This window comes from Nelumbo nucifera, chromosome 6, assembly GCF_055504915.1.
Source record: "Nelumbo nucifera cultivar China Antique chromosome 6, China Antique-T2T, whole genome shotgun sequence".
NCBI lineage: Eukaryota > Viridiplantae > Streptophyta > Magnoliopsida > Proteales > Nelumbonaceae > Nelumbo > Nelumbo nucifera.
The window spans coordinates 57,474,796-57,497,242 of NC_142654.1; the positions used below are offsets into that span (position 1 = coordinate 57,474,796).

The window sequence follows — 22,447 nt, forward strand, 5'->3', positions numbered from 1 at the left end:
CCGACCTAATATTAAACTTAAAATTAGTTATGTGATTATGTCCATTTGAATAAATTTTTTGATTTAAGAATGTAAAATTGTGTTTTAAAATATAAAAGAAAGGGAAAAATACCATCTTGTAGGCCCATTGTTCATCTAAATAGAAAAAAAATACTATATGAATTTTTAATTCTAATTTGAATAGGAAAAATTGTTTTTTTTTTCAATTAGGTCGGCTTCGGGCTCAGACTCGGGTTTTGGGCTTTTTACCAGGGGCGGGCTCGGGCCCATGTTATAGGCCCGTTGGTCGGGCTGGGCTCGGGCTCGGGCCTAATATATTTTCATTAGTGACAAATGAAAACCCGGCCCGGCCTGGCCCATGAACAGGTCTAATTGTTAGTAATAATGTGCTAATGCAACATTGAAAATGAGTATAAGGCAGCAATAGTAATGATACCAAATAGAATAACTGAGAAAATATTTTCTGCGAAAATAGCATCCATTCCAAACACCACCCTAGTTGACAATCTTACGAATTACGCCAAGCCAGTTGTCTCACTCGTGTGTAGGGTCCTCCATTGAATTCATCTCGGATTGATACACGTGTTAGAACTGGGTAGCGTTATCAGTAGATGTTTTGTTGTCTACTTATCTTTACACCGTTAAAACCTCATTCATTGAGATGAAACGAGATAAAAAAATAATAATAATAATAACAGACAACCGGACAATGTAAGTAATTAGCAGCTGAGAGTGCAACTGCAGTGGAAGAGGAAGACGACTCAAGTGAAGATTCCAAGGACGTTGTTGTTGTTGTTGTTGTGCTTCGGCCTCCGAGTTCCGAGTTTCGAGCTGCAAACAGGAGTCACAGACAGATTCACAGGCCCAAGTAGAATTAACAAAAGACAAAAACAAAAGACCCTTCGATCCGACATGTCCGCCACGTCATACTTTCCATTTCATCGGGAAAAGGAAAAACCCGCTAAATTTATTTTCTTTCTTTATTAAAATAAATAAAAAAGCGGAAAATGAAAAGTAGATTCCACACCTCAACCCCTAAGCTTGGGTTTTCGGTTTTCTCTCTCTCTTGCGTCGTGCTGTCTTTTTCGTTCAAACCCCACTCCTTGAAAAACATTTTTCCTCTCACGCGGAGTCAGAAAACCGCTTCGGACTACTACCGTCTTTCAGTCTTTCTCTCCTTCGTCTGACTCCTCTCTTCTCTTCTCCGCTGCTTCGTCTTCCTTCTAACCGGTAAGAGAAGAATAGACTGTCTCCTACTTGCTTTTCTTTTTTGTTTAATTTTGTTGCCGAGTTTCGCAGTGAGGTTGTCTTTTCAATCATCGACAATATTCAGTTCATCAGACATTAGGATCTAGCTTTTCTTCTATTGGGGTTAGGCTTGGAATTTGGGTCTTTCTTTGAACAAGACTGACAGAGAAATGGAGGAGCTTCAAAGAGAAAACTCTCCTCCCTGGAGCGCCTCCTCCTTAGCTTCGAAGATTGAGAAACGAAGCCTTTAGCTGTCTTCGATGCTTTATACGGGTTTGGAATTTACGGCTAGGGTTTCTCCGTAAAGCTCAGCTGAACTGCTTGTAAGGCAAAACTATGAAGGGGCTTCTTAGTAGTATGTTGCCCGTTGGGGTTCCGATCCCTCACAGTCAGGATGAGGTCGAGTATTCGTTTGCTATGGAATACCACGGCCCTCCTGTTACCTACGATCTCCCACGTGCTGTCCCTATCGACATCAAACGGATTCCTACCGCTGCTGTGGTCGCCTCTTCCTCTCTTTCAGATAAGCTGTCCTTGCCGGTTGTCCAGCCACTCCTTGCTCCGGATCCTTCCGGCAAGAAGCACCCCAAAGAACTAATCCAAGGCTCGCGCAAGATTGTTTCTCCGACCTCCGTCATCACCTTTGATCAGAGAGATAGAGATGGTCCTGATTGCGGACTGTCCGGTGAATTTAGTAGCTCGGGCACGCTGGCCTTCTCGAATGGCCATGACCAGTCCTGTGAATTATCTGACGTGATTGATGATGGCTCGGGCACGCTGGCCTTCTCGAATGGCCATGACCAGTCCTGTGAATTATCTGACGTGATTGATGATGGCTCGGGCACGCTGGCCTTCTCGAATGGCCATGACCAGTCCTGTGAATTATCTGACGTGATTGATGATGGCTCGGGCACATTGGGTTTATCTAATGGCCATGAAGGTTCCCCCCAGTTATCAGGAGGAATAGGAGTCTCGGGTTCATTAGGGTGTTGTAATAACCGGGATGAATCACATGAATCATCATGTAGCTCAGGTGCACTGCGGCCTTCCGGTGATTGCAAGGAGAGCTTAGATTTTCTAAATGACATCAATCCACCAGATTGGGGCTCCACCGAGTCGATACAGAGCTCTCATTTTCTGTCCTCTGAGATTTCTTCCAGTAAGGGTGATGATTTCAATAACGATCCCGATTGTCATGCCAAACGAACATCAATTGTAACGTTTCTTGATGCTGAATCAAATGATTCAGTAAATGAGGAATTTGGTCCTGGCGAAGGTCAAGTCATCCAAGAACAGAGAGGACCTGGAACAAAGACAAAGAAAGGAGCATGCTATCGCTGTTCCAAAGGTAATCGGCTCACGGATAAGGAGGCCTGCATTGTTTGCAATAAAAAGTATTGCAGTAACTGTGTGCTAAGAGCAATGGGATCAATGCCAGAAGGAAGGAAATGTGTCACTTGCATTGGGTTACCTATTGATGAATCAAAGCGTGAGAGCTTGGGTAGATGCTCTCGAATGCTCAAAAGGCTGCTTAATGAGTTGGAAGTTCAACAGATTATGAATGCTGAGAAGTCATGCGAAACGAATCAGCTACAGGCAGATCTTATTTATGTAAATGGGCAGAGGCTCTGTCCAGAGGAGTTGGTTTTATTGCAAAGCTGCCCAAACCCACCTAAGAAGCTAAAACCAGGAAGATATTGGTACGATAAAGTATCTGGGTTTTGGGGAAGGGTAAGCGTGGAATTCCTTTGACCTTTATGTTGGTTTTGTAAATAGCATTGCATATTTTGTAATTATATCTTTTAACTGAAATTTACAGGAGGGACAAAAGCCATGCAAGATTATTAGCCCCAATCTAAACGTTGGGGGTACCATTTCGGCAAATGCTAGCAATGGAAACACAAAGGTTTTCATAAATAACCGAGAGATTACCAAATCAGAATTGCGGATGCTTCAGGTTTTCTTTTCTTGGACGCAATTTTGTCATGCTGATATTGGCTAGCTTGACTCAACAATAGTTAAACTAAGCAAAGCTCTATTAACCTTTGCAGTTGGTAGGAGTCCAATGTGCCGGGAACCCTCACTTCTGGGTGAATGCAGATGGATCTTACCAGGAAGAGGGACAGAAGAACATAAAAGGGCATATATGGGGAAAGGTTCAGTCTAAACATGGTTTTGTATGTCTATCTCTTTCCTTATTCCTTTTCCTAGTTTTATTCATTTTTTTTGGTGGTGTACTTCTCAGGCTGGAACGAAACTTGTCTGTGCTGTACTGTCTCTACCCGTTCCTTCTAAAACTACAAATCCTTGTGGAGAAGAAGTAAACAATCTTGTCAACAGACCTGTTCCTTACTACCTTGAGCATAGAGCACTCCAAAAGATTCTTTTAACTGGATATTCTGGATGTGGGACAAGCACTATATTTAAACAGGTAACTCCTACTTGTATCTAGTTTTCTTTTTATTATTTTATTATTTATTTTTCATTATCTCATGATTTGCAAGTGTGCAACCTTAAATCAGGCTCTAACTGGTTAATAGAACTTATATTTTCAAGAGTAGCAATCCATAAATCACCACCATGAAGTGGCAATGTGGCATAAGAGCTTCTTACACAATTTGAATTCTGGCATTCATCCATTCATTGGGACTTATGGAGAGAAGTCTACTGAGGACAGACCCCTCTGTAGATGTTAAATTCATATTACAATATTCCGAGGCTATCCTTGCATCAATTGTTGAACGTTTCATTGCTTATTGTCTGCATCAGTCCTTTTTGTTGTTTTATGCAGTTGATCTGGATGGTTTTGGGGTTCATTGTCTTTTGTAGGACATTACTGTCTTAATATATGCTGCTCATCCTCATTTCTCCTTGCCTAATCTTTAAAATAATTTTATTATCAACAAAATGGGTGGGAATTTTTAAAGATGAAATAGAAGTTCTGGACCTTGAAGAGGGGCCTTTCTTATCTCTAATCAAGTGACCTTGGTTAATGGGACTAGAGAAAACACAATTAGTCCCGCCCAGGCATTACTCTGTTGTCCTGGTCTGTCAGTCAAGTAACCATAAAAGTTAAGCTCAATGCTGTCCAATTAAGGCAAGACCAAAGCAGAGATCATCATCATCATCTAAACCTTGTCCCAACTATATGGGATCAGCTACATAAATTTCCTATTCCATTCACTTTAGTGCCATATCCATTGTTAAATTATGATTGCTTAAATCACCAAGGAAGAGATATGACAATGAATTAAAGGGCTAGGCTTGGAAAATTGGCCTCTTGCAATGGAGTCCATAGATTCATCAAGAGATAATTGCTGGTTGCAGTGCGTCTTGATGATTTATCAAGGTCAAGTTGAAAAGGATCATGGTTATATTTGGAGATCCTAGAATTTATTTCCTCCCGGATGCTCCATATGGAAGCAAGAGGCACACTTATCCAGACCCCTCTTACCAAATGCCCCAAGGCTGGCACCACAAGAAATTAAGATGTCCTTAGGATTACCTATCTAATCCTGAATATATATTTATAAAGTGACCACTGGCAAGCTATCACTAGGAAAGAATCAAATAATGAAGTGAAGTTTCATTGGTTCCCCAACTGCCTTGCATGTTGGACATACATGAAGAGATTTATCACTGTCCTTTTGTATCCCAAAACATGCTACTGCTATTGATCTTTTATGTGGTGACCTCCAATCAAAAGCCTTAATCTTAGGTAGTGTTTTTTTTCCCTTTATCAGCAAAACTTAGGTAGGGTCATTAGCTTCTAATTGGCTGCAAAGGGAGATTGTCGTTTCTTTGGAAACTTTATATAACACTATGAAGAAAGATATAGAAAGAGAAAAGTAGCATAGACTAGGAAGACCAGACCTTGTGATCCTTACCAACAAAAGGAATGAAGATCACTTAGCTGAGAGGATGGAACTGTATTTTTGGGTGTTCTGTGGCTTGGCGGAAGGTCAAGTAAAGGATTGCTATTGGACTCCATATAACCAAGGAATTGAAAACATTAAATGTAAATTAGTCAAATAAAACCCAATTAAAAATTTAGAATTAGCAAAAGCCACCGGCAAATCAACCTTACATATGGGTACCACCAGCACTTCTTCATGGGTCGCTTCTTGAGGTGTCTTTTTCTTTCCTGGTCAAGTTTATGTTGTTTCCATCAGAGGCTTTAACCACCTTGATCAAATTATTATCTTCTTGTACCAATAGAAGAACAAAAAGGAAAAAAACAAAAACTTAGTTTTTGTTACTACCAAATTCCTTAATAGCAATGCTGCAAGCATTGCTATTTAAATCAAGTTCATTACCCACTTTGGCATCATCTATAATGACAGATGCGTTAACTTTTATTTCCTTGCAAAAATTAGCAAGACATATTTCTTGGGTATAGAGCTGATATAAAAGCACTTCTTGAATACAGCTATACTCAGTGGAGAATCCTTTCTAACATTGTTTTTCTAGTTTATGAAATATAAAAAGTTGAAGTTTGAGAATAACTATGTTGATTTTACTCATAAAAAAAGCTATGGTGGTTTTCTCATATTTTTCTAATGGATTTTAACTAGCTATCTGAAGATGTCCATAATTTATGTGGGTGGTGTTATGTTCTGTAGAAAAAAGAGAGTAATTATTGCTTGAAACAATTTGGCCTACAGTATTAATGAACCAAGAAATCTTAAAGGGGCTGACTCAAGTCAATAGTGTTCACTTCTATGTTGATGAAAAATTTTGTCTTGAATGATGCATTGTGTTTGCCTTTTCCCCTGAACTTAAGGAACTGGCAGCCTGAGTCATTACGTTCTTATTTCAGGCCAAGATTTTGTATAACAAACCAATCCCTTTCTCAGAGGATGAGCGCCAAGATATTAAGTTGATGATCCAGAGCAATGTATATAAGTATCTTGGTATATTGCTTGAGGGATGTGAACGTTTTGAGGAAGAAAGCCTGGATGAAATGAAGAAAAAGCAATCCCTTGATCAGTTTGATGATGTTGGTATGGAACTATTGTCTTTTTCCTTTTGGTTTTTTAATCTTAAAGTTATCCATTTTATTTTTTCAGTATTTTAGTCAAGGACACGCAGATGTTGTATGCTCATTGTTCAATATGTTGTTTCACAAACTACTTATCAATATATATATATATATATATATATATATTGATTCACAGACATATTCTTCGTAAATTGAATGAATAATTTGTAAGGGAAACTTTCCTGAAGAAGTATATAAAACCTTAAAACTCTAAAATCAATCTCTTAGCCTCCATTTGGTTTGTGGGAAGATTTGGGTGGGATGGGATGGCATGAGAAAGTGTGAATTCTTCATCTTCCATTGTTTGGTTAGACAAGGGAGAAATGGAGAGTAGTAGGAATATTCCTTTCCTATGTTTGATTTGTGAAAAAATGTTGAGAAAAATACATTGGAACAAACTACATAAAAACAAAGTTTAAAACAAGCAGGGAACAGAGTTACAACCACCAATCCATACCAAAATGAGAAGAGAACAAAATTGGTTCCATTGAAGCAATCAAGCACTAATTGCTAAAATTACTTTGAAAGAGCACAACCCAAATCTGTACTATTGTATGCCCTCATAAACAGAACTGATTAAACATAGAGTTTTCAGACTGTATTTAATATGAAGCAAGATAGAATTAAATGGGAATCAGTTTAGATACTTGCAGAATTAGACTCAAAGCATCAGTTTATGTGATTTACCGTTAAAGAAAACTATGTAAATTTCATATGTTAGAACCAAATGAGAATCAGTTCTGGTACTTGGTTCTGTGATTCAGACTACCGTGCTTTCAATGATTCAGTGCTCAAATCAGCACAACACTAAGGCTGATTGAACACTACCTGAACCTCCTGATTAGAAAAGAAAAAATGAAGCACAGAAATAGAGGGGGTTCCCTCATTGCTTGACTTGACCGACTGAATGCTGTAAAATCTTATTCGGTCAGATCTGCAACTGAAGATAATAAAAAGCAGGAAATGAAGAATATGAGAGAGAAACCTGATGCTTTCATTGTAGGTTGATTTTGAGGTTTCAGGCATCAATATTCAATGAGAATGGATGAAGTATCTTTGAGAGTGGAAGGGGCTAAGGCGGTGCAGTTAGGAACCACAATGAGCTGGATGGTTGGCGAAAAAAGATGTAGCAGAAAAGAACAAAATATAATGGGAAGAGAAAAGGAGAGCTCCGATGCAGTAGGGCTAGAACAAACTATCATGAGAGAAAGAGAGAGAGAGAGAGGGAGGGATCCCAAGGAATCACTCCAAGGGTCCTAGAATCACTCTAGTATTTGTAGGAATCACTCCATAACTCCATACAGCAAGCCCACATGGGACTGGTCAAACTATCATGAGAGAGAGAGAGATCCCAAGGAGTCACTCCAAGGGTCCTAGAATCACTCTAGGGTTTGTAGGAATCACTCCATACAGCAAGCCCACATGGGACTGGTCAAAATGACGAAAATACCCATACTGTCCAAATATGCAGAAATACAGAAAATTCCAAATTTGATTCTTCACCTCCTGCATTAAGCTCTCTCTCAAAGGTTACGGGATTTCCAGTCCGAGCTCCTGCATCTTAACTCGAGAGTGAAAGGGTCTGACAAGCCACAAAATCTTCTCTCAACTTTCCTTTCTCACTGGGGTTGCACCGTTTTGGTGCGATCCTGCATCCCAACTTGAGAAGTTACATCCCACAACTTTCTTGTTCCATTCACCTATATCTCGCTAAAGAAGCATGGGAAAATGGAATCTTTTAAGAATATTCCATGTTTCCTGGTAGTTTTTCACAAACCAAGCGGAGACTTAAGTGAAATTCACATAAAAGACGTCAATTATTTTACTTATGCATCCACCACTACTGGTTTCTGAGAGTGTTGGTCTGGTTTACTTTATTTATCTACTATTATGTGGCCCCCAAACTCCTTTGCTGTTTGTACACTCTTAAAGCACTATGCAATTTTCACATATTAGGCATCAACTATTTCTAATGAATTATGCATCTACTATTTTTTAAATTATTAAAGTTTAAGAACCATGTACATCTTTTTTTGTAGTTACATGTATATCTTTTTGTGCATCAAAAGAAGAATAAAAAATATTTGTTCCCAATGTCTGCAAAAGGTCTTAAATTTGAAGACGTGAAAATCTTTCAATATTTATACTATAAAAGGTCATCTGTCTGTAATTGTATTTTCCTTGGATCACGTTTACTTGGCTCAAAAATACCATGGTTCTTTTCCTTGAACAAATCCCAGCAAATAAAAAATGATACTAGGTTCCACAAAACGTGTTTACTATGGTTTCTCGAACTTTTAGTTTCTGTGTATATTTAATGCGTTTTCCCCTGCCCCTTGTAGGGATGATGAATTAGCCCCATCCCCTCCTATGTGTTTGAATTTTTTAATGGAGTATTTTTTTTTTCTGTTGTTTTAGTTGATTTATGGAGTATCTCTTGTAGTCAGTTTTTAAAATCAACTTTAACTTAAAGCATGTTTTAGACCTTTGATTTGATGTCTTGCTTATACCGAGGAATCTGAAAGTGAAATCTAATTAACAACAGGAAATGTCAAGGAGAATGAAGAAAAAACTATCTATTCCATTGGTCCAAGGTTGAAAGCATTCTCCGATTGGCTTCTCAAGGTTATGGTGTCAGGTAATTTGGAAGCCATTTTCCCAGCTGCTACTCGAGAATATGCACCATTGGTTGAGGAGCTGTGGAAGGATACAGCAATTCAGGCCACATACAAGCGGAGAAGTGAACTGCAAATGCTACCTGTTGTTGCTAGTTATTTCCTGGAGCATGTAAGTTAATGTTTTATTCTTCTGCTGGTTTTATCTGCATTGCAATTTTAGGCAGATTATGCTTATAATGTTGTTTCCTGTTAAATCTCCTGTTTCTATTCACCGCATCTGATGGTTCTCCTTGTAACTATGTTTCTTCTCGTCATGGGTTCAAATTTACAGAAAGGTGCTGATATGTAACATTATTTATTTATTTATTTATTATTATTATTATTATTGTTATTGTTATTGTTATTTTGATATACTGCTCATACAAGCAAGCTATCTCCTAACAGATATACTTGACCACTCCAGAGATTTGGTTCTCTAATTGGGCATTTTCCATTTGGTACACATTCTGGGATCTTCACTTCAAAATAGTGGATATTGGACACAAAGCTAAACATAATAGTACAACATTGCTTTGTAGTGAGCACTAAAACTGAATGCCTGCATGTTTAAAACCTAGTGGCGAAAGTAAGAACAGACTTGCTCAAATTGTTATAGTAAAAACCTGCATCTTTAAAACTCCATGAAATTGAATACAGTGGTGAATCTACACAAATTGGAATGCCAATCTTACAAACTTGACTGGTGTCACTTTTACTCAAAACTTGATTCATGCCACTTTCCCCTATTCTCTTTATCTTCTCTTTTATTTACCCAAGCTTATAAGATCTATGGTTAGGTCTGTATCCAGTCCACCCCTCCTAAGACCCCAGATAGGTGGGGTGGGAGTGGGACTAACATTTACATACAGATAGGCTATGATATATATTGATAATTTTAGGCTATGGTATTATTGTGTATCCCTCTGCATACAATCATTTTGTATATTTGCTTTTGGTTTACATTAATGAATGTACATTATTTTTCTGATTGAAAATATGCATTTATACTAAAGAAGAAAAGGTGTGAACTCCAAATGCAAGTCCAAGATGGAGAGGCCATAGAGGGAAGTTGGATCCAAGTGGATCTAGGGAAGGGTGGTGGTCTCTTTGCTTTTTTTTTTTTTTTCTGTGGAAGGGTCCTTTGGAGCTGATTTTTGGGTAGGTGCCTTTTGTATGGTGGTTCATGTATAGGAGATTTTTGGTGCAGGGTTGGATTTTTCTGTATGCTGCTCCCAGCTATATTTAGTGTCTTTATTTTTGCCTATCTGGGTTGTTGCCTGTACAGAGCTTTTACACCTATTTTCTTTTCTTTTAATGCAATTTTGTTTTATTATGTAAAAGAGAAGGGAAAGTCTGTAAAGCCTATAGAGAGTAATTTATACAGGATAAGGAAATCTAGTAAAAAAGAATCACCCAGTTGTCAATGGGCCAACAGCATAAAACATATTCGCCTATAGGATTACTATAGATCCATTGATTTCTTCACACATCACAACCTCCGAGAGCTTTTGCTTATCAAAAGACAAAAAAGTTCCTTTTGTTCCCTATCTAGTTCTTTTCTATTTTTGGTACTGTATCTATGATGGCATTTGAAATCACAGGTTGAGCTGCTGAATCATGAAAGTGATTAGACCAATTGGTTTTCAAAACATAGTTGTGATACCACTATCATAGGTTTTGGGGACTCTGCATTGAGACAACATCAATAAGAATGTTGAGAGGCGATCTGCTTGGTGCTTGCCTTTTCCTTGGGTTTAGTGAAGGCTTAAGGGATTGAATAGCATTGTATTCTGATGGGAGGTGTAGTGGGGAATGAAATCTTGGTGGGTGCTAAGCACATATTCCCTTTGTACTTTATTAATTATGTTATGGATGTCCATAAAATGTATAGATGTTACCAATCAAAAAAATCTCTATTCTGAGCTTCCAAGTCAAATTTGTTTTGAGTCAGTGAAACCTGAAAGGTGGATACATTAAGGAAATGACAAGAATGCTGGGAGAGTGGGAGTGCATATAGGTGGGTGCCACATTCAACCATTGGTGAACCTTGTAAGATCAACTTGAAGAAATAATAACGAGATAAAGGGTTGGGTGGCTGAGACTGACCAAGTGGACCAGTAAAGGGGTGTTAAATCTTGGATATGTACAGAATCCTTTTATTCAAACCAATTAGCTGTTACCTATAAAAAATGATGCATGAAAAGGTTTGGGTTTCTTAAAAACCAACTGGACCAGAAAAGTCATTCTTCTAATCAGTCTGATTTGAGGGGGAGAAAGAAGGGAAAAGAAATGTCACTAACCCTATTGATAAAAAAAAAGTCAATAACCCCATATAGATCTATACTATCACTTGAGGCTTGACTGCACTTGGGGATGCAACTTACAGAGAGGTTTCTTTTGATGTAGCTTTGTTGTACATTGCCAGTAATGGTAAGGGATGCAATTTTGATGAACTGTCAGAAAATGGCATGACTTTGCAAAGATGTAAAGCTATCTGGAACAAGGAGCCAAATTAGGAAATAAAATCTGAAAATTTAGTTACTCAGTTTCACTTTTGACATCAATGTTGTGTTTGTTTGCGGTGTAAAACCTCATTGATGTAAAAGTCCACCGCCGGTTCAGTTTTATTGGCGTTTGTTTGCAGTGTAAATCAAGATCGATGTAAAACTCCACTCCCGGTTCAGATTTGTTGGCATTTTGGATGGAATGGAGTTTTACATCGTAAGTCGATCTAAAACCTCACTTATAATTGAGTTTTACATCGATTATCAATGTAAATACTACATTGATAAAATCGATGTAATATTACATCAATAATCATGTTTTTTGAAGTTCAACAGTTTAGAGGTTTTATACCGTTCGGTGTGAAACTCCCTTGGTGGGGTTTTACACCACAAACAAACACAGCCTAAATGACCAAGGTCACTGCAGATCCTATATATCCAGAGAACAAACTGATCCTGATCTTCAAGCAATTTTGTCTTCTTAGAAAGTTTTAACCATTCAATTTGTCTGTCTGGTTTGTTGATTGATTTGGTTTTCGTGTTCCTTTTCTCCCATATTTTCATATTTGAATTTCAATCAGTTTAGTGTAGGGAGACAAGTTATTGTAACTCATAACCATAATTTATGTAGATGCAGGTTCATTAGATTTCTAAATTTATCTTTCTCTGCAGGTTGTTGATATATCAAGAACAGATTATGAGCCCACCAATGAGGACATTCTACATGCTGAGGGGATAACTTCATCTAATGGACTTGCTTGCATGGATTTCTCGTTCCCCAAGTCAGCAAATGATGATGGTAGTGAGACTGCTGATCAGAATGATTCCTTGTTAAGGTTGGTGACCATGCTTCATGAATTGATTGTTGCTCCTGCTTGAATAGTAAAACCTACTTCATGAGTGGGTATAACCTAGTGGACACTTTCTTAGCCAACATCCAATCATTGGATGATCTAATTGATCAGATTCTTTTGGATGCCTAAGAGCAAATGATTAGTGGAGATGCCTACTGAACTAGCATTTGTTGAGATCCTATTGCTGTGATCCATCAAAATTTGGCTCCTCCACCCACACATTTGGAACATATTTAATTTAGGTGCTAAATAGTAGAGTTCACAAGTTGGCTTCCCAAAGAATGGAAGTGTGAGGATTGAAGTGTCCCAAAGAATGGAAGTGAGGATTGAAGTGGATCCAGTTCCATCCCAAATTTCCTCTATTTGGTGATGATGAAGATTTTTGACAGTATTTTATCGATATTGTTATGGTTGTGCCTTGAATTCTTTGTTGCAACCCGCTCCGAATTAAGTTGAGAAAAACCTGAAGGCAAAATTTCATAGTGGTTTTTGGTGGAAGCATAGGGTAGGTACAGACCCAATCCATATTTAGCTTATGGGTCCAAACAGAATACGAAGAGCTATGTATTTCGGGGGTTTTCTCTCTTGTATGCCTAGTCTTTTGTCTGTGAGAGAAGTGAGAGACTTTGGATGTATTTGGGGTTTAGGGTTTTCTGTGAGTGAAGTTGTGTGTACAACTCTGTATTCCTCTCCATGACAGATTACATAGTGGATTTCTTCTCCTCCTTTGCTGGTGGACATAGGCTATAAGCCGAACCACGTAAATCTGTGTGTCCTCTTTGATTGCTTCTCTTTGTCTCTGTTTTTCTTTCATCTTTGGGTGCCACTTGAATCTGTATTTCTAGGTTTTGTGCAACAGATATGTATCATCGGTCTTTGCTAACATTTTATTGATTGGTAATTTGCAGGTACCAACTAATTAGAGTACATGCAAAAGGCCTCGGAGAAAATTGCAAGTGGCTGGAGATGTTTGAAGATATTCGACTTGTCATCTTTTGTGTTTCATTGAGCGACTATGATCAATTCTGTGATGATGGCAGTGGGTCATTTGTGAACAAGATGTTGGCAAGCAAGAGGCTCTTTGAAAGCATCGTCTCTCATCCAACCTTTGATCAGATGGAATTTCTTCTGATACTCAACAAGTTTGATCTGCTAGAGGAGAAGATTGAACAGGTCCCGCTAACCAGATGTGAGTGGTTTGATGACTTCAATCCAGTGAGAAGCCATCATAGTTCCAACAGAAACAGTAATAGTGTCAATAGTAATCCCTCGCTCTCTCAGCTTGCTTTCTACTACATAGCCATAAAGTTCAAGAGACTCTTCAATTCTCTTACTGGACGTAAGCTGTATGTTTCTCTAGCGAATGCATGGGAGCCTGCTACCGTTGATGAAGCTCTCAGATATGCAAAGGAGATTCTGAAGTGGGATGAAGAGAGAGAGAACTTAAGTATGAATGAGCTATCAAATTACAGTACTGAGGCAAGCTCCTTCTCTCACTGATGTCTAGATGGAAGTAGCTTGTAAATGGGTCTGTTTATCAATGTCCAGTGTATATATATTGGTGTATAGGAAAAGTAAAGATGAATTACATTCCACGAGCAATTACAACCCTATTTTGGGGCATGGGATGAACCAAAGGATGCTCTTCCATCCTTGGGATTGAGTATTATCTCCTATGACAAAATTATTGCTTTGCAAAACTCATTTAACCACCATATTTCTTCGGTTGTCATTTAACATTTTATAGGAAATACATTTCATTAAAGTTCATAAGAGTTCTGATGGGCTGAATGGTTAAAATCATCAAATTGGCGTTGATTCTGTGAATGGAAAACATTGTAGTTGAAATCCATTTGGAGTCTTGAATAATCTTCTCCACGTGGGGATGGAAAACATTGTCGTTGAATGCTTGCCATCTTTCGGGTCCTGACTGAGGCTGTGAGACGTTTCCCTGCCATTTTTTAAAATAAGAAGAGCAGTTTTTATTTCGTGTCATTGATCACTGCACTTATTCCAGCATGACTATTGATTGATTAGAGAGGCTATTAAAGAGTACGTATTTGATTAGACTCACTTGGAAGATGAGATTTTCCGTTGTAACTTGGCTTTCGTAGCCTACATAGTGGGAAGAGTGATTCGTCTTCAGAACGCATGCATGAAGACCAACGCAAATGCCCACAGCCCACTTTGGTTACTGGGAAAGTGCACGAGAATGACCTCTGAATGATTCAGTTTGTTGAAGTTTAGTTGGAACATGCATTCGTGCACTTCTACTGCCAACTGAGTCAAGCTCGGAACCCAGAGGAATCATTGCATCTCCTTCTAGAATTCTTAGGATCTAATCATTCAAAATGAAAATTAGTCAGTATAATGGGCCAACGCACCCTGAGAGGCAGAGACGAAAGTGTTGTGTGTGGCACAGAGGGAAGTCAGAAACGGAATTTTACATATTGGAGGGCAGTCTGGTCTGTACTCTGTAGCATTACCTTCGACATAGGAGGTCTGAATTCTGGGTCTCGGCATAGGCACAATGAAGTAGCATGAGCCATCGCTTGAAGCTGGTATGTATGAGTATAACTATGCAATTGGTCCAAGTCCAAGCGCGGATCCAGCAATTGATAATTAATTGTTAAGGCATGGCTTTGTTCTAGGGCCAGCATGGAGAGGGATAGATCTGCTGGGAACTGATTCGCACTTTGACGAGTTAAGTCGATTGTTCTTCGCCCTGTAATTAGCTCTAGTAACACCATGCCAAATGCATATACATCAGCTTTCTCTGTGAGTTTTGCGCCATCAGTGTACTCCGGTGCGAGATACCTGGAATTGAATTTGTATTGGAATATTAGTGCAACGGTGCAACCGCTACCTACTATGCCTATAATGCAACAGAAATCCTGAGCAGTTTCTTAGGGCTTCCCACCCTTTGGCCTCGATCGTTTGTCAATCAGGTAATTGATCACGATCCCTGTGTTCTTATGCTTCTATACTTGGTCCCATGGTAATCGAATTTTTCCAAGGGTATCTATCTATCAATTACCCCTCCATCGAGGGTGGATAAGTTATTTATCCTTCTACTGATAAAAGACACATTTGCCCAGTAAACTCTGCTTAGCCAAGTAAGTGAAAACGAACTGGGCCTTTGCGTTACTGATAATTAAACAAATGTAGACTTTCTTTATGAATACAGGGAAGAAGTATCAGGCGGAGAGATTGAATATTGTGATTACCCTAGAGTTCCAATCGCACATGTGTCGGCACCAATATCCCATGATGGTTGCCACCTGGCCAGTCCAAAATCTCCAACCTAACAAATCAAAGGGTTAGACGTTAATGTTTGGACTATTTTCCAACTTGATCAAAGTATTAGTATGCACATGGCAAGCCTGAGCTGGGATACACAGCCACACAGGCTTCATACTCGAGTTTTTGTAATAACAATTTTGGCCAATGAAAGGAGGACAGTATAGAAAAAAAAATCTTTTAGGGTCCATTTGATTCGCAGTTGGAATTAGAATCGAAATTTTTCAGAATCGGAATTGAAATGGTCTATTCTCATAATCTATTTGGTTCAGACAGAAATGAGAATGAAAATTAGAATCACCAGAAATAAAATTTCATTCACAAGGGAGAGGCAGGGAATAACCATCCCTCAAATGGGGGAATGTCATTCTAGTAGGAATGAGAATGGAATTCCGATTCTACCCAGCCAAACAGTTAGAGTCAGAATAACCCATTCCAATTCCCATTCCAAACCCCTATTCCTGCAAAACAAACGGGTCTTTATTCCGATTCTACCCAGCCAAACAGTTAAAATCGGAATAGCCCATTCCAATTCCGATTCCAAACCCCTATTCCTGCAAAACAAACGGGTCCTTAGTCATTTCCAACCAGCAAGAATCATATCAACAAATCAAGAGAAAAAACAAAATCAAGTACCAGTGGTTCGAAATCATGGGTGAGGAGGATATTGCTCGGGCGCATATCTCTGTGCACAATGCACCCAACCCTGCAGTCCTCGTGAAGATATCTTAAACCTCTTGCTGCTCCAATTGCTATCTTAAGACGCGAGTTCCAATCTAAAGGAGAGCTCTCATTTTCTGCGCACAAAACACACACATTGAGAAAGTACGAAACTTTTACCATATGACACCTTCATTAAGTCATGACCCTACATACATTCTATCTGCATTGACAAATACCATCCACATAGGTTTAGGTTTAGGGTCCATTTGGTTCTCTGCATTAATAAATACCACCCATATAGATTTAGGGTCCATTTGATTCACAGTCAATTAGAATCGGATTGATTGGTTTTTATAGTCTGTTTGTTCAGATAGGAACCGGAATGGGAATTAGAATTAATTAGAACTAATGGAAGAGAGGGGAGGGAATCCTCATTCCTTCAAATAAGAGAATACCATTCTACAAGAAATAGAAATAGGATTCTAATTCCGCCCAATCAAACAGTTAAAATTGGAATTGCCGGTTTTGATTCCATACTCTATTCCTGCAAACCAAACAGATCCTTATTTATATGCTTATATGCAGAGGAAGAAACTGGAAAAAATAAAGAGTTTACCGTATAAGTGGAATTCCATGGAGCCGTTGCAGACGTACTCATAGACCAACACCCTCTTTCCATCCTCAACACAGAAACCAATCAGCATCACAACATTCCTATGTTGTGCACAACTCAATACCTCAACTTCCCTACAGAAATCGGCATCTCCTTCCAACCCAGACACTTTCAGCTGCTTCACAGCTACCACCTGACCATCTCTCAACACCCCTCTGTGAACCAAACTGAACCTACCTTCAGCTAAGAAATTCACCTCCGAAAACCCATCTGTAGCTTCCTCAAGCTCTCTGTAGTCAAAGCATCTGGGTGGTCTTCCGAAAATCGGCCCTTTGTGCTGACATATTGAACATAGAGGAGGAGGTGCCGAAGATGTTCTGCTCAAAGACATTGCACCTCTGACGTCGGAGTTGACAACGTAGTCTCTTTGGTGGCTTTGGTTATCTCTGAATGATTCTCTGCCAAGTTGAATGAACTTTTCAAGCAGTGCTCGAGAAGGCTGGGGTTTGGTGCTGTGGGTATTCTTGTAGTTTCTGATAGTCGAGCTCCGTTTATCGACGGTGTGGCTTTCGGGAACCCAATGGACATTCTTCTGGTTACGAGCCGCCGATGGCGTAGAATTTGTAAACAGAGAGATCAGAGCATCGCCGCCCGAGTCAAATACAATGAAACGGTTATCCGAGCCTACTCGTTCATTTAGAGATCCAGGCTTTCTCTTGTTGAGACCTTCAAAGAAAGGGGAAGCACCTTTGTTGTTGGAACTCGAAACCCAAATTTCTCTAGTGGTGGTGGTGCTGGTGGTCCTGGAGAAGGAAGTTTTCTTATCTTCGGGGCTGCTCACAGGGGTTGAGTGCTTGATCCTGACGTCCGGCGACTTCTCGTCATCGAATTCTGGAGTTGGGAAGGAAGAGATAGGGGGTTGGACTTCATATGAGCTTTCTAATTTGAGCCTGAGTATTTTAGGTTGAGAACGTCTCATCACTACAATGTTGCAATGGAGTTGCTCCATGCAATGCTTCTCTTCCTGCTTCAGCTGTCTGTGACTGACAAAACACAAACACATGCATACAGGGAAAGAAATGTGAAGATTTTCCCAAAAAAAAAAAACGAGTACTGATTATAGAAAAACGACATTCCTTTTGATTTTCGATATTTTGTAAACAGAGGGTTTATATATTTTTAACTATTTAAAATTGTTTTAATAGAGTGTAATGTTAAGTTTAGAAGTTCTTATTTGAGAAATAAGTGAAGTGTTCATGAGCATTTGAAAAAAAAAAAGACTTATTTTAAATAGGGATAGTATAGATATTTTCAAAATGATGTGGAATCAAGACAGGCAGAAAGGAAATAAGTGATTATTAAATAAGCATTTAAAAATAAGTACAAATTTTGGCTTATCTGAACAAGTGCTTATTCTCTTATTTCAGGTTTATTTTCAAAACGCCAATAAGTGCTTATTGGTATAGTCTGGTCCAAAATAAATGTTTATTTGAATAAATACTTATTTTTAAGTACTTCCAAACTTGGTATAAGACCGAAATTTATTTTCTATTGAGTCTCATTTTTCATTGAGTTATTTCAAGGGGTTCATGCCATTTAAGGATTTGTAACTCTGTATAAAAGGCAAATTTAATTAAAAAACAAAATCCTAAAAGATTAAACAAATCCAGCAACAACTGTGACAACAATAAAGAACAGAAAGTAATACTTTGGTGAGATTACTTGTCTAAAACGACCCAACTAGCTCCGGCCTTCTTTGATTCTGCAGCCACCACTCCACCGGGTGAAGCTGATACCACCTTGATGCTTACTCTAACCTACAGTCACCACCACCCAACCCATCATCATTGTTAATTGTTAGCAGCATCCCGTATTAATTTCCCATTCGATATTCCGTTCAGACAATGGATGTTTTCATTTAAATCAGCTTAGGATCCGTTTAGGTAAACCACTACCAATAAATTAGTGTGCAGACTAATGAAAAAAACTTCAGTTTAGCAGGCTTGGTGTATTTGTTTCATTTCTGACAATTAGAAAAAAAATGACATCAATCAAGGTATTGTTTGTACTGTTGATGTTTATTTAATAAATAATTAAATATTTTGTATGAATTTGTCTTGAAAAAGGAAAAAAAAATGGTTGATAAATGTATTTTTTGTGCTTTTGATAACTAGGTACCATTATACATCACATATAAGAAGCACAGTAAAGAAGATGGTCTTTGGTATGGTTTCCCTCCACCTGAAACAATGGTGTCAGCTCATGGATATATACGCATTTATCCCGAAATGCTATTTGGTAAAATGATTTATCAAATAAACATTTGTCTCATCAGCTTGTGTGAATCAACCATTTGGAAAAAGCTTCATTTTAATATTTCTCTCAATATTTAAAGTATTTATTTATTGTTTTTTTTATGGGGTGCCTAATGATGTCTAATGATACCTAATTATTAAATATTAAGGCGTTGTTTGGCATGTTTTTTTGCACGGTCTTTTGGCTATTTACAAATTGGGAAGACCGAAAATCGGTTTATTCTTGTTTGGCATGCGAAAGATCTAGTCACCAAAAGACGTGCGAAGCCCATTTTGCGCTGATTTCAAAAAGCTTCAAATGAAGCTTCCTATGTCTTTCACGTTTTAATCTCGCGGGAAAAGACCCGAAACAATGCACGGAAAGACGTGCATATGCCAAACGGTCTTCGGGCTACCCAGATCTTATATCAAAAGTTTAGTATGTCTATTGACCGTCAGAACTACGAGAATATCTTCTCAAAAAGACTTGCCAAACGGGCCCTAAAATTTTTAATGATAGGAAATATTATCAAATACAAATGCTTTTCAAATAAACGAAAGTCATACCAAACATCTCCTAGAAAAAACACTAAAATGAAACTTTCTTCAATGATTGAGCTCTTAAACAAGTCGAAACAAATTTATTTAATAAATGTTCATTGCAGAATAAACCACTATATAACAATGATATGACACTATTTTCAAATAAATGGCAAGGGAACCAAACACGATCTAAGGTCTCAGACAGTGAGTGGTAGTGTGATACCGAGGAGACTATGCAAATTTCTTGACTGCCAGTTAGTGGGTGGACCCAAATGTTACATTGGTTGGACCGTTGGAGTCTGTCAAACAGCCGTTGCTTGCTGCACCGATTAACTGACAACAACCTAGAGCCAACTCAGCTAAAATATTCTCCATATTTTCCTACCCACTGTTCATGGTTTCTCGAAGCAAACAGCCCCTTTTTGGTTTTTTTTTCGTTAAGATTCCGTTTCTCAAGTGACGTCATAACTTATTGCCGGTCAGTCAGATCCCGGCGTCTGAGTCGTGACAGACTCTGACACACCCAATCAAGTGTTGTCAGACCATTGGGACAACGATTCTTTTGATTTGAAGGTGTGTTTTGTCACATAATGCTTATGGGTGCAAAGATATAAGCAAGTTGGTCGAACAGTTTGGTTTTTGGTAAATTGTGCCTCTCACCTGGTTTTGGTCGTGAACTTGGAGCATCATCTTGGAACAATATTCTGAGATCTGGCATTTCCAGTCGGAAGACTTCTCCCATTGACGGCTCCCACAATCTCCGCTCAATCTCGGAAAACCCCATAATTTCCGACCTGCATCATGAGCACAATATTATGATTATAAGCAATTAAGTAAGCACACACCAACAGACTAACACGCCCAGAGAGAGAGAGAGAGAACAGAAAGCTCAGTGAATTACCTCTGTTTTTCTCGGGGGGAAGGATAGCGAGCAACGTAATGCAATCTCCAGGACGAACGATGCAGGACAGTGCCCAAACCAGTGCAGTCTTGGAAATGTCCTTCTCAGCTCTGACGGCCACTATTACGTGCTCTGGAATCCTCTTTTCAGTGTACTGATCTCCATCTGCTCCTCTTTTTCCAACATGGGACGACCAGGTTGTATCCACCGGAAACATGAGCTCCTCTGAAGTTTTGGAACACCGGAAAATGCGACGGAATTATATTGAAGAAAGAAAAAACCTAGCTTAGAACAAGAAAAAGAAGAAAGAGAGAGGACACAGGAATTCTTTCTTGCCTTCTTTGTTGGTGTGCTATAAATATATAGATTACATGCGAACATTTAAAAATTGGGCCTAAACATAAATCCAGAGTTAGTTAACCATGGTTAAGTGTCTGCCTGGCACCTGCCCTGAGGAGTAGAGCTGGCAGTAAGATCATTCATGATAAAATGAAATTTTAGTGGTCTGATTTCTGATTTTCATAATTCACTCTGTCAAGTTTATTGTTTTTTTTTTTTGTATTTTAATTTGTTGGACATTTATGGTTTGTGGGTGGAAGAGTTAAGTGTCCATTTTTCACTTAACAGTGGTCGTATATGGTGGTAAAGTCTAGGGATGGCATTTTTTTATCTTACTTAGTGACTATCTGGCCTAATGGGGAGTTTTTTTTTTTTTCTTCTTGAAAATAAATTTTGGGGTGGAATGAAGTTTGGGGTTTTACAATCCGTATGGGGATATGGTATTAGGATAAATCAGACCTACATATCATTCGAAGGCAGATTAATTTCTTTACTAGGTTTTGAATGTAATAATATTTTGAATTTTATGTAAAGAATAATTGATAGTTTGTGTTTTTTACATAATTGGAATTTTTTTGTGTTTGTTTATGCTATATTACTATTTTACTTATTTATTATTCATACACAACACAAAATAATAGGAAATTAGATGTGAATTTGAAGCCCAACCTTCCGATCTAACCCATTTCATTCTCAAATGCGAGGAGGGTTTTGCATTTTCATCTGTTCGATGAGGTACCAATTGAGAGAATATAAAATTTAGAAAACCCTCCCCAAACCCGCCCCATTGCCATCCCTAGTGGAACCCGCAATTGTTAACCCTCAGCAACATTACAAACTTGCAAGCCCTACAGCCCAAGTACATATTAAAGTGTGGCACTGTTTAAAGGAATCCAGAGCCCCTGTTGCCAGATACTTGCAAGTTTTACTGAACGTCCGTCCAATGGAAGGAAGCTCAAAACTTCGATGGGATTAGGTTTGCAATTGATTCTCTTTTCCTGTCAAGTTTGAGTGGTTTAGGTTTAGTTTTGTGGGGGATCGTCTTTGTTTTCAATAATTTAATTCCAATGTAATAGTAAGTAGTACTGTAATGGAGACAAGAGATTACTTTGCCGACACTATGACACGCTTTCTAAGGCAACTAACATGTTATTGTATTGTGTTTTTCAGTATTCCCCCACCACCATTGAATCGATTAGCGAGATACCAAGTGTCAAGTGTTATTTCTTACAATTTTCTTATCCTCGCTGGTTGGTCTAGTTCTGGTAAAGAGTAAATATTTACCATGTATTTGAGACTTTGATGGATTCTGCACAGTTAGCGACAGGTTGGAATTGGGGGTTTATAGCAGCTATCAATCAATGCCAGCCAAGCTATCAACCATATCATAATAATCGTTGCTTTGGCTTTGTTGATGGAGATGTAGGGAAATGCAACTCTACGTTCAATATCTCATCTCTCTCTATCTCTCTGTGGAGTAGTGCCCAGAG

At 38.6% G+C, this 22,447-nt stretch overlaps 2 protein-coding genes across 2 annotated transcripts; one reads left to right on the forward strand and one right to left on the reverse strand.

Moving 5' to 3' along the window:
- The first annotated feature begins 1,063 nt into the window (after positions 1 to 1,063).
- On the forward strand, positions 1,064 to 14,069 carry LOC104601981 (extra-large guanine nucleotide-binding protein 1). The gene is made up of 8 exons (XM_010265509.3): positions 1,064 to 2,979; positions 3,068 to 3,205; positions 3,300 to 3,404; positions 3,494 to 3,679; positions 6,068 to 6,251; positions 8,835 to 9,076; positions 12,123 to 12,286; positions 13,213 to 14,069. The coding sequence occupies exons 1-8, from the start codon at positions 1,585 to 1,587 to the stop codon at positions 13,802 to 13,804; spliced, it is 3,006 nt and encodes a 1,001-aa protein (XP_010263811.1). The 5' UTR covers positions 1,064 to 1,584; the 3' UTR covers positions 13,805 to 14,069.
- LOC104601982 (inactive protein kinase SELMODRAFT_444075-like) lies at positions 13,836 to 20,960 on the reverse strand. The gene is made up of 9 exons (XM_010265510.3): positions 20,619 to 20,960; positions 20,378 to 20,511; positions 18,603 to 18,697; positions 16,884 to 17,923; positions 16,241 to 16,401; positions 15,532 to 15,608; positions 14,791 to 15,121; positions 14,379 to 14,642; positions 13,836 to 14,255 (listed from the first exon to the last, which is right to left on the reverse strand). Exons 1-8 carry the CDS (start codon positions 20,833 to 20,835, stop codon positions 14,496 to 14,498), a joined length of 2,202 nt encoding a protein of 733 aa, XP_010263812.1. The 5' UTR covers positions 20,836 to 20,960; the 3' UTR covers positions 13,836 to 14,255; positions 14,379 to 14,495.
- Positions 20,961 to 22,447: the final 1,487 nt, after the last annotated feature.

What these genes read in the sequence shown, in the direction of transcription:
- LOC104601981 (XM_010265509.3), top strand. Translation starts at nt 1,585, where the DNA reads ATGAAGGGGCTTCTTAGTAGTATGTTGCCCGTTGGGGTTCCGATCCCT. An exon ending in TGATCAGTTTGATGATGTTG is followed by an intron (nt 6,252 to 8,834) that starts GTATGGAACTAT and finishes AATTAACAACAG; the next exon opens with GAAATGTCAAGGAGAATGAA. An exon ending in CAGAATGATTCCTTGTTAAG is followed by an intron (nt 12,287 to 13,212) that starts GTTGGTGACCAT and finishes GGTAATTTGCAG; the next exon opens with GTACCAACTAATTAGAGTAC.
- LOC104601982 (XM_010265510.3), bottom strand. Translation starts at nt 20,835, where the DNA reads ATGTTTCCGGTGGATACAACCTGGTCGTCCCATGTTGGAAAAAGAGGA. An exon ending in AAGTTCACGACCAAAACCAG is followed by an intron (nt 18,698 to 20,377) that starts GTGAGAGGCACA and finishes TGGTGACTGTAG; the next exon opens with GTTAGAGTAAGCATCAAGGT. An exon ending in CATGGAATTCCACTTATACG is followed by an intron (nt 16,402 to 16,883) that starts GTAAACTCTTTA and finishes TTTTGTGCGCAG; the next exon opens with AAAATGAGAGCTCTCCTTTA.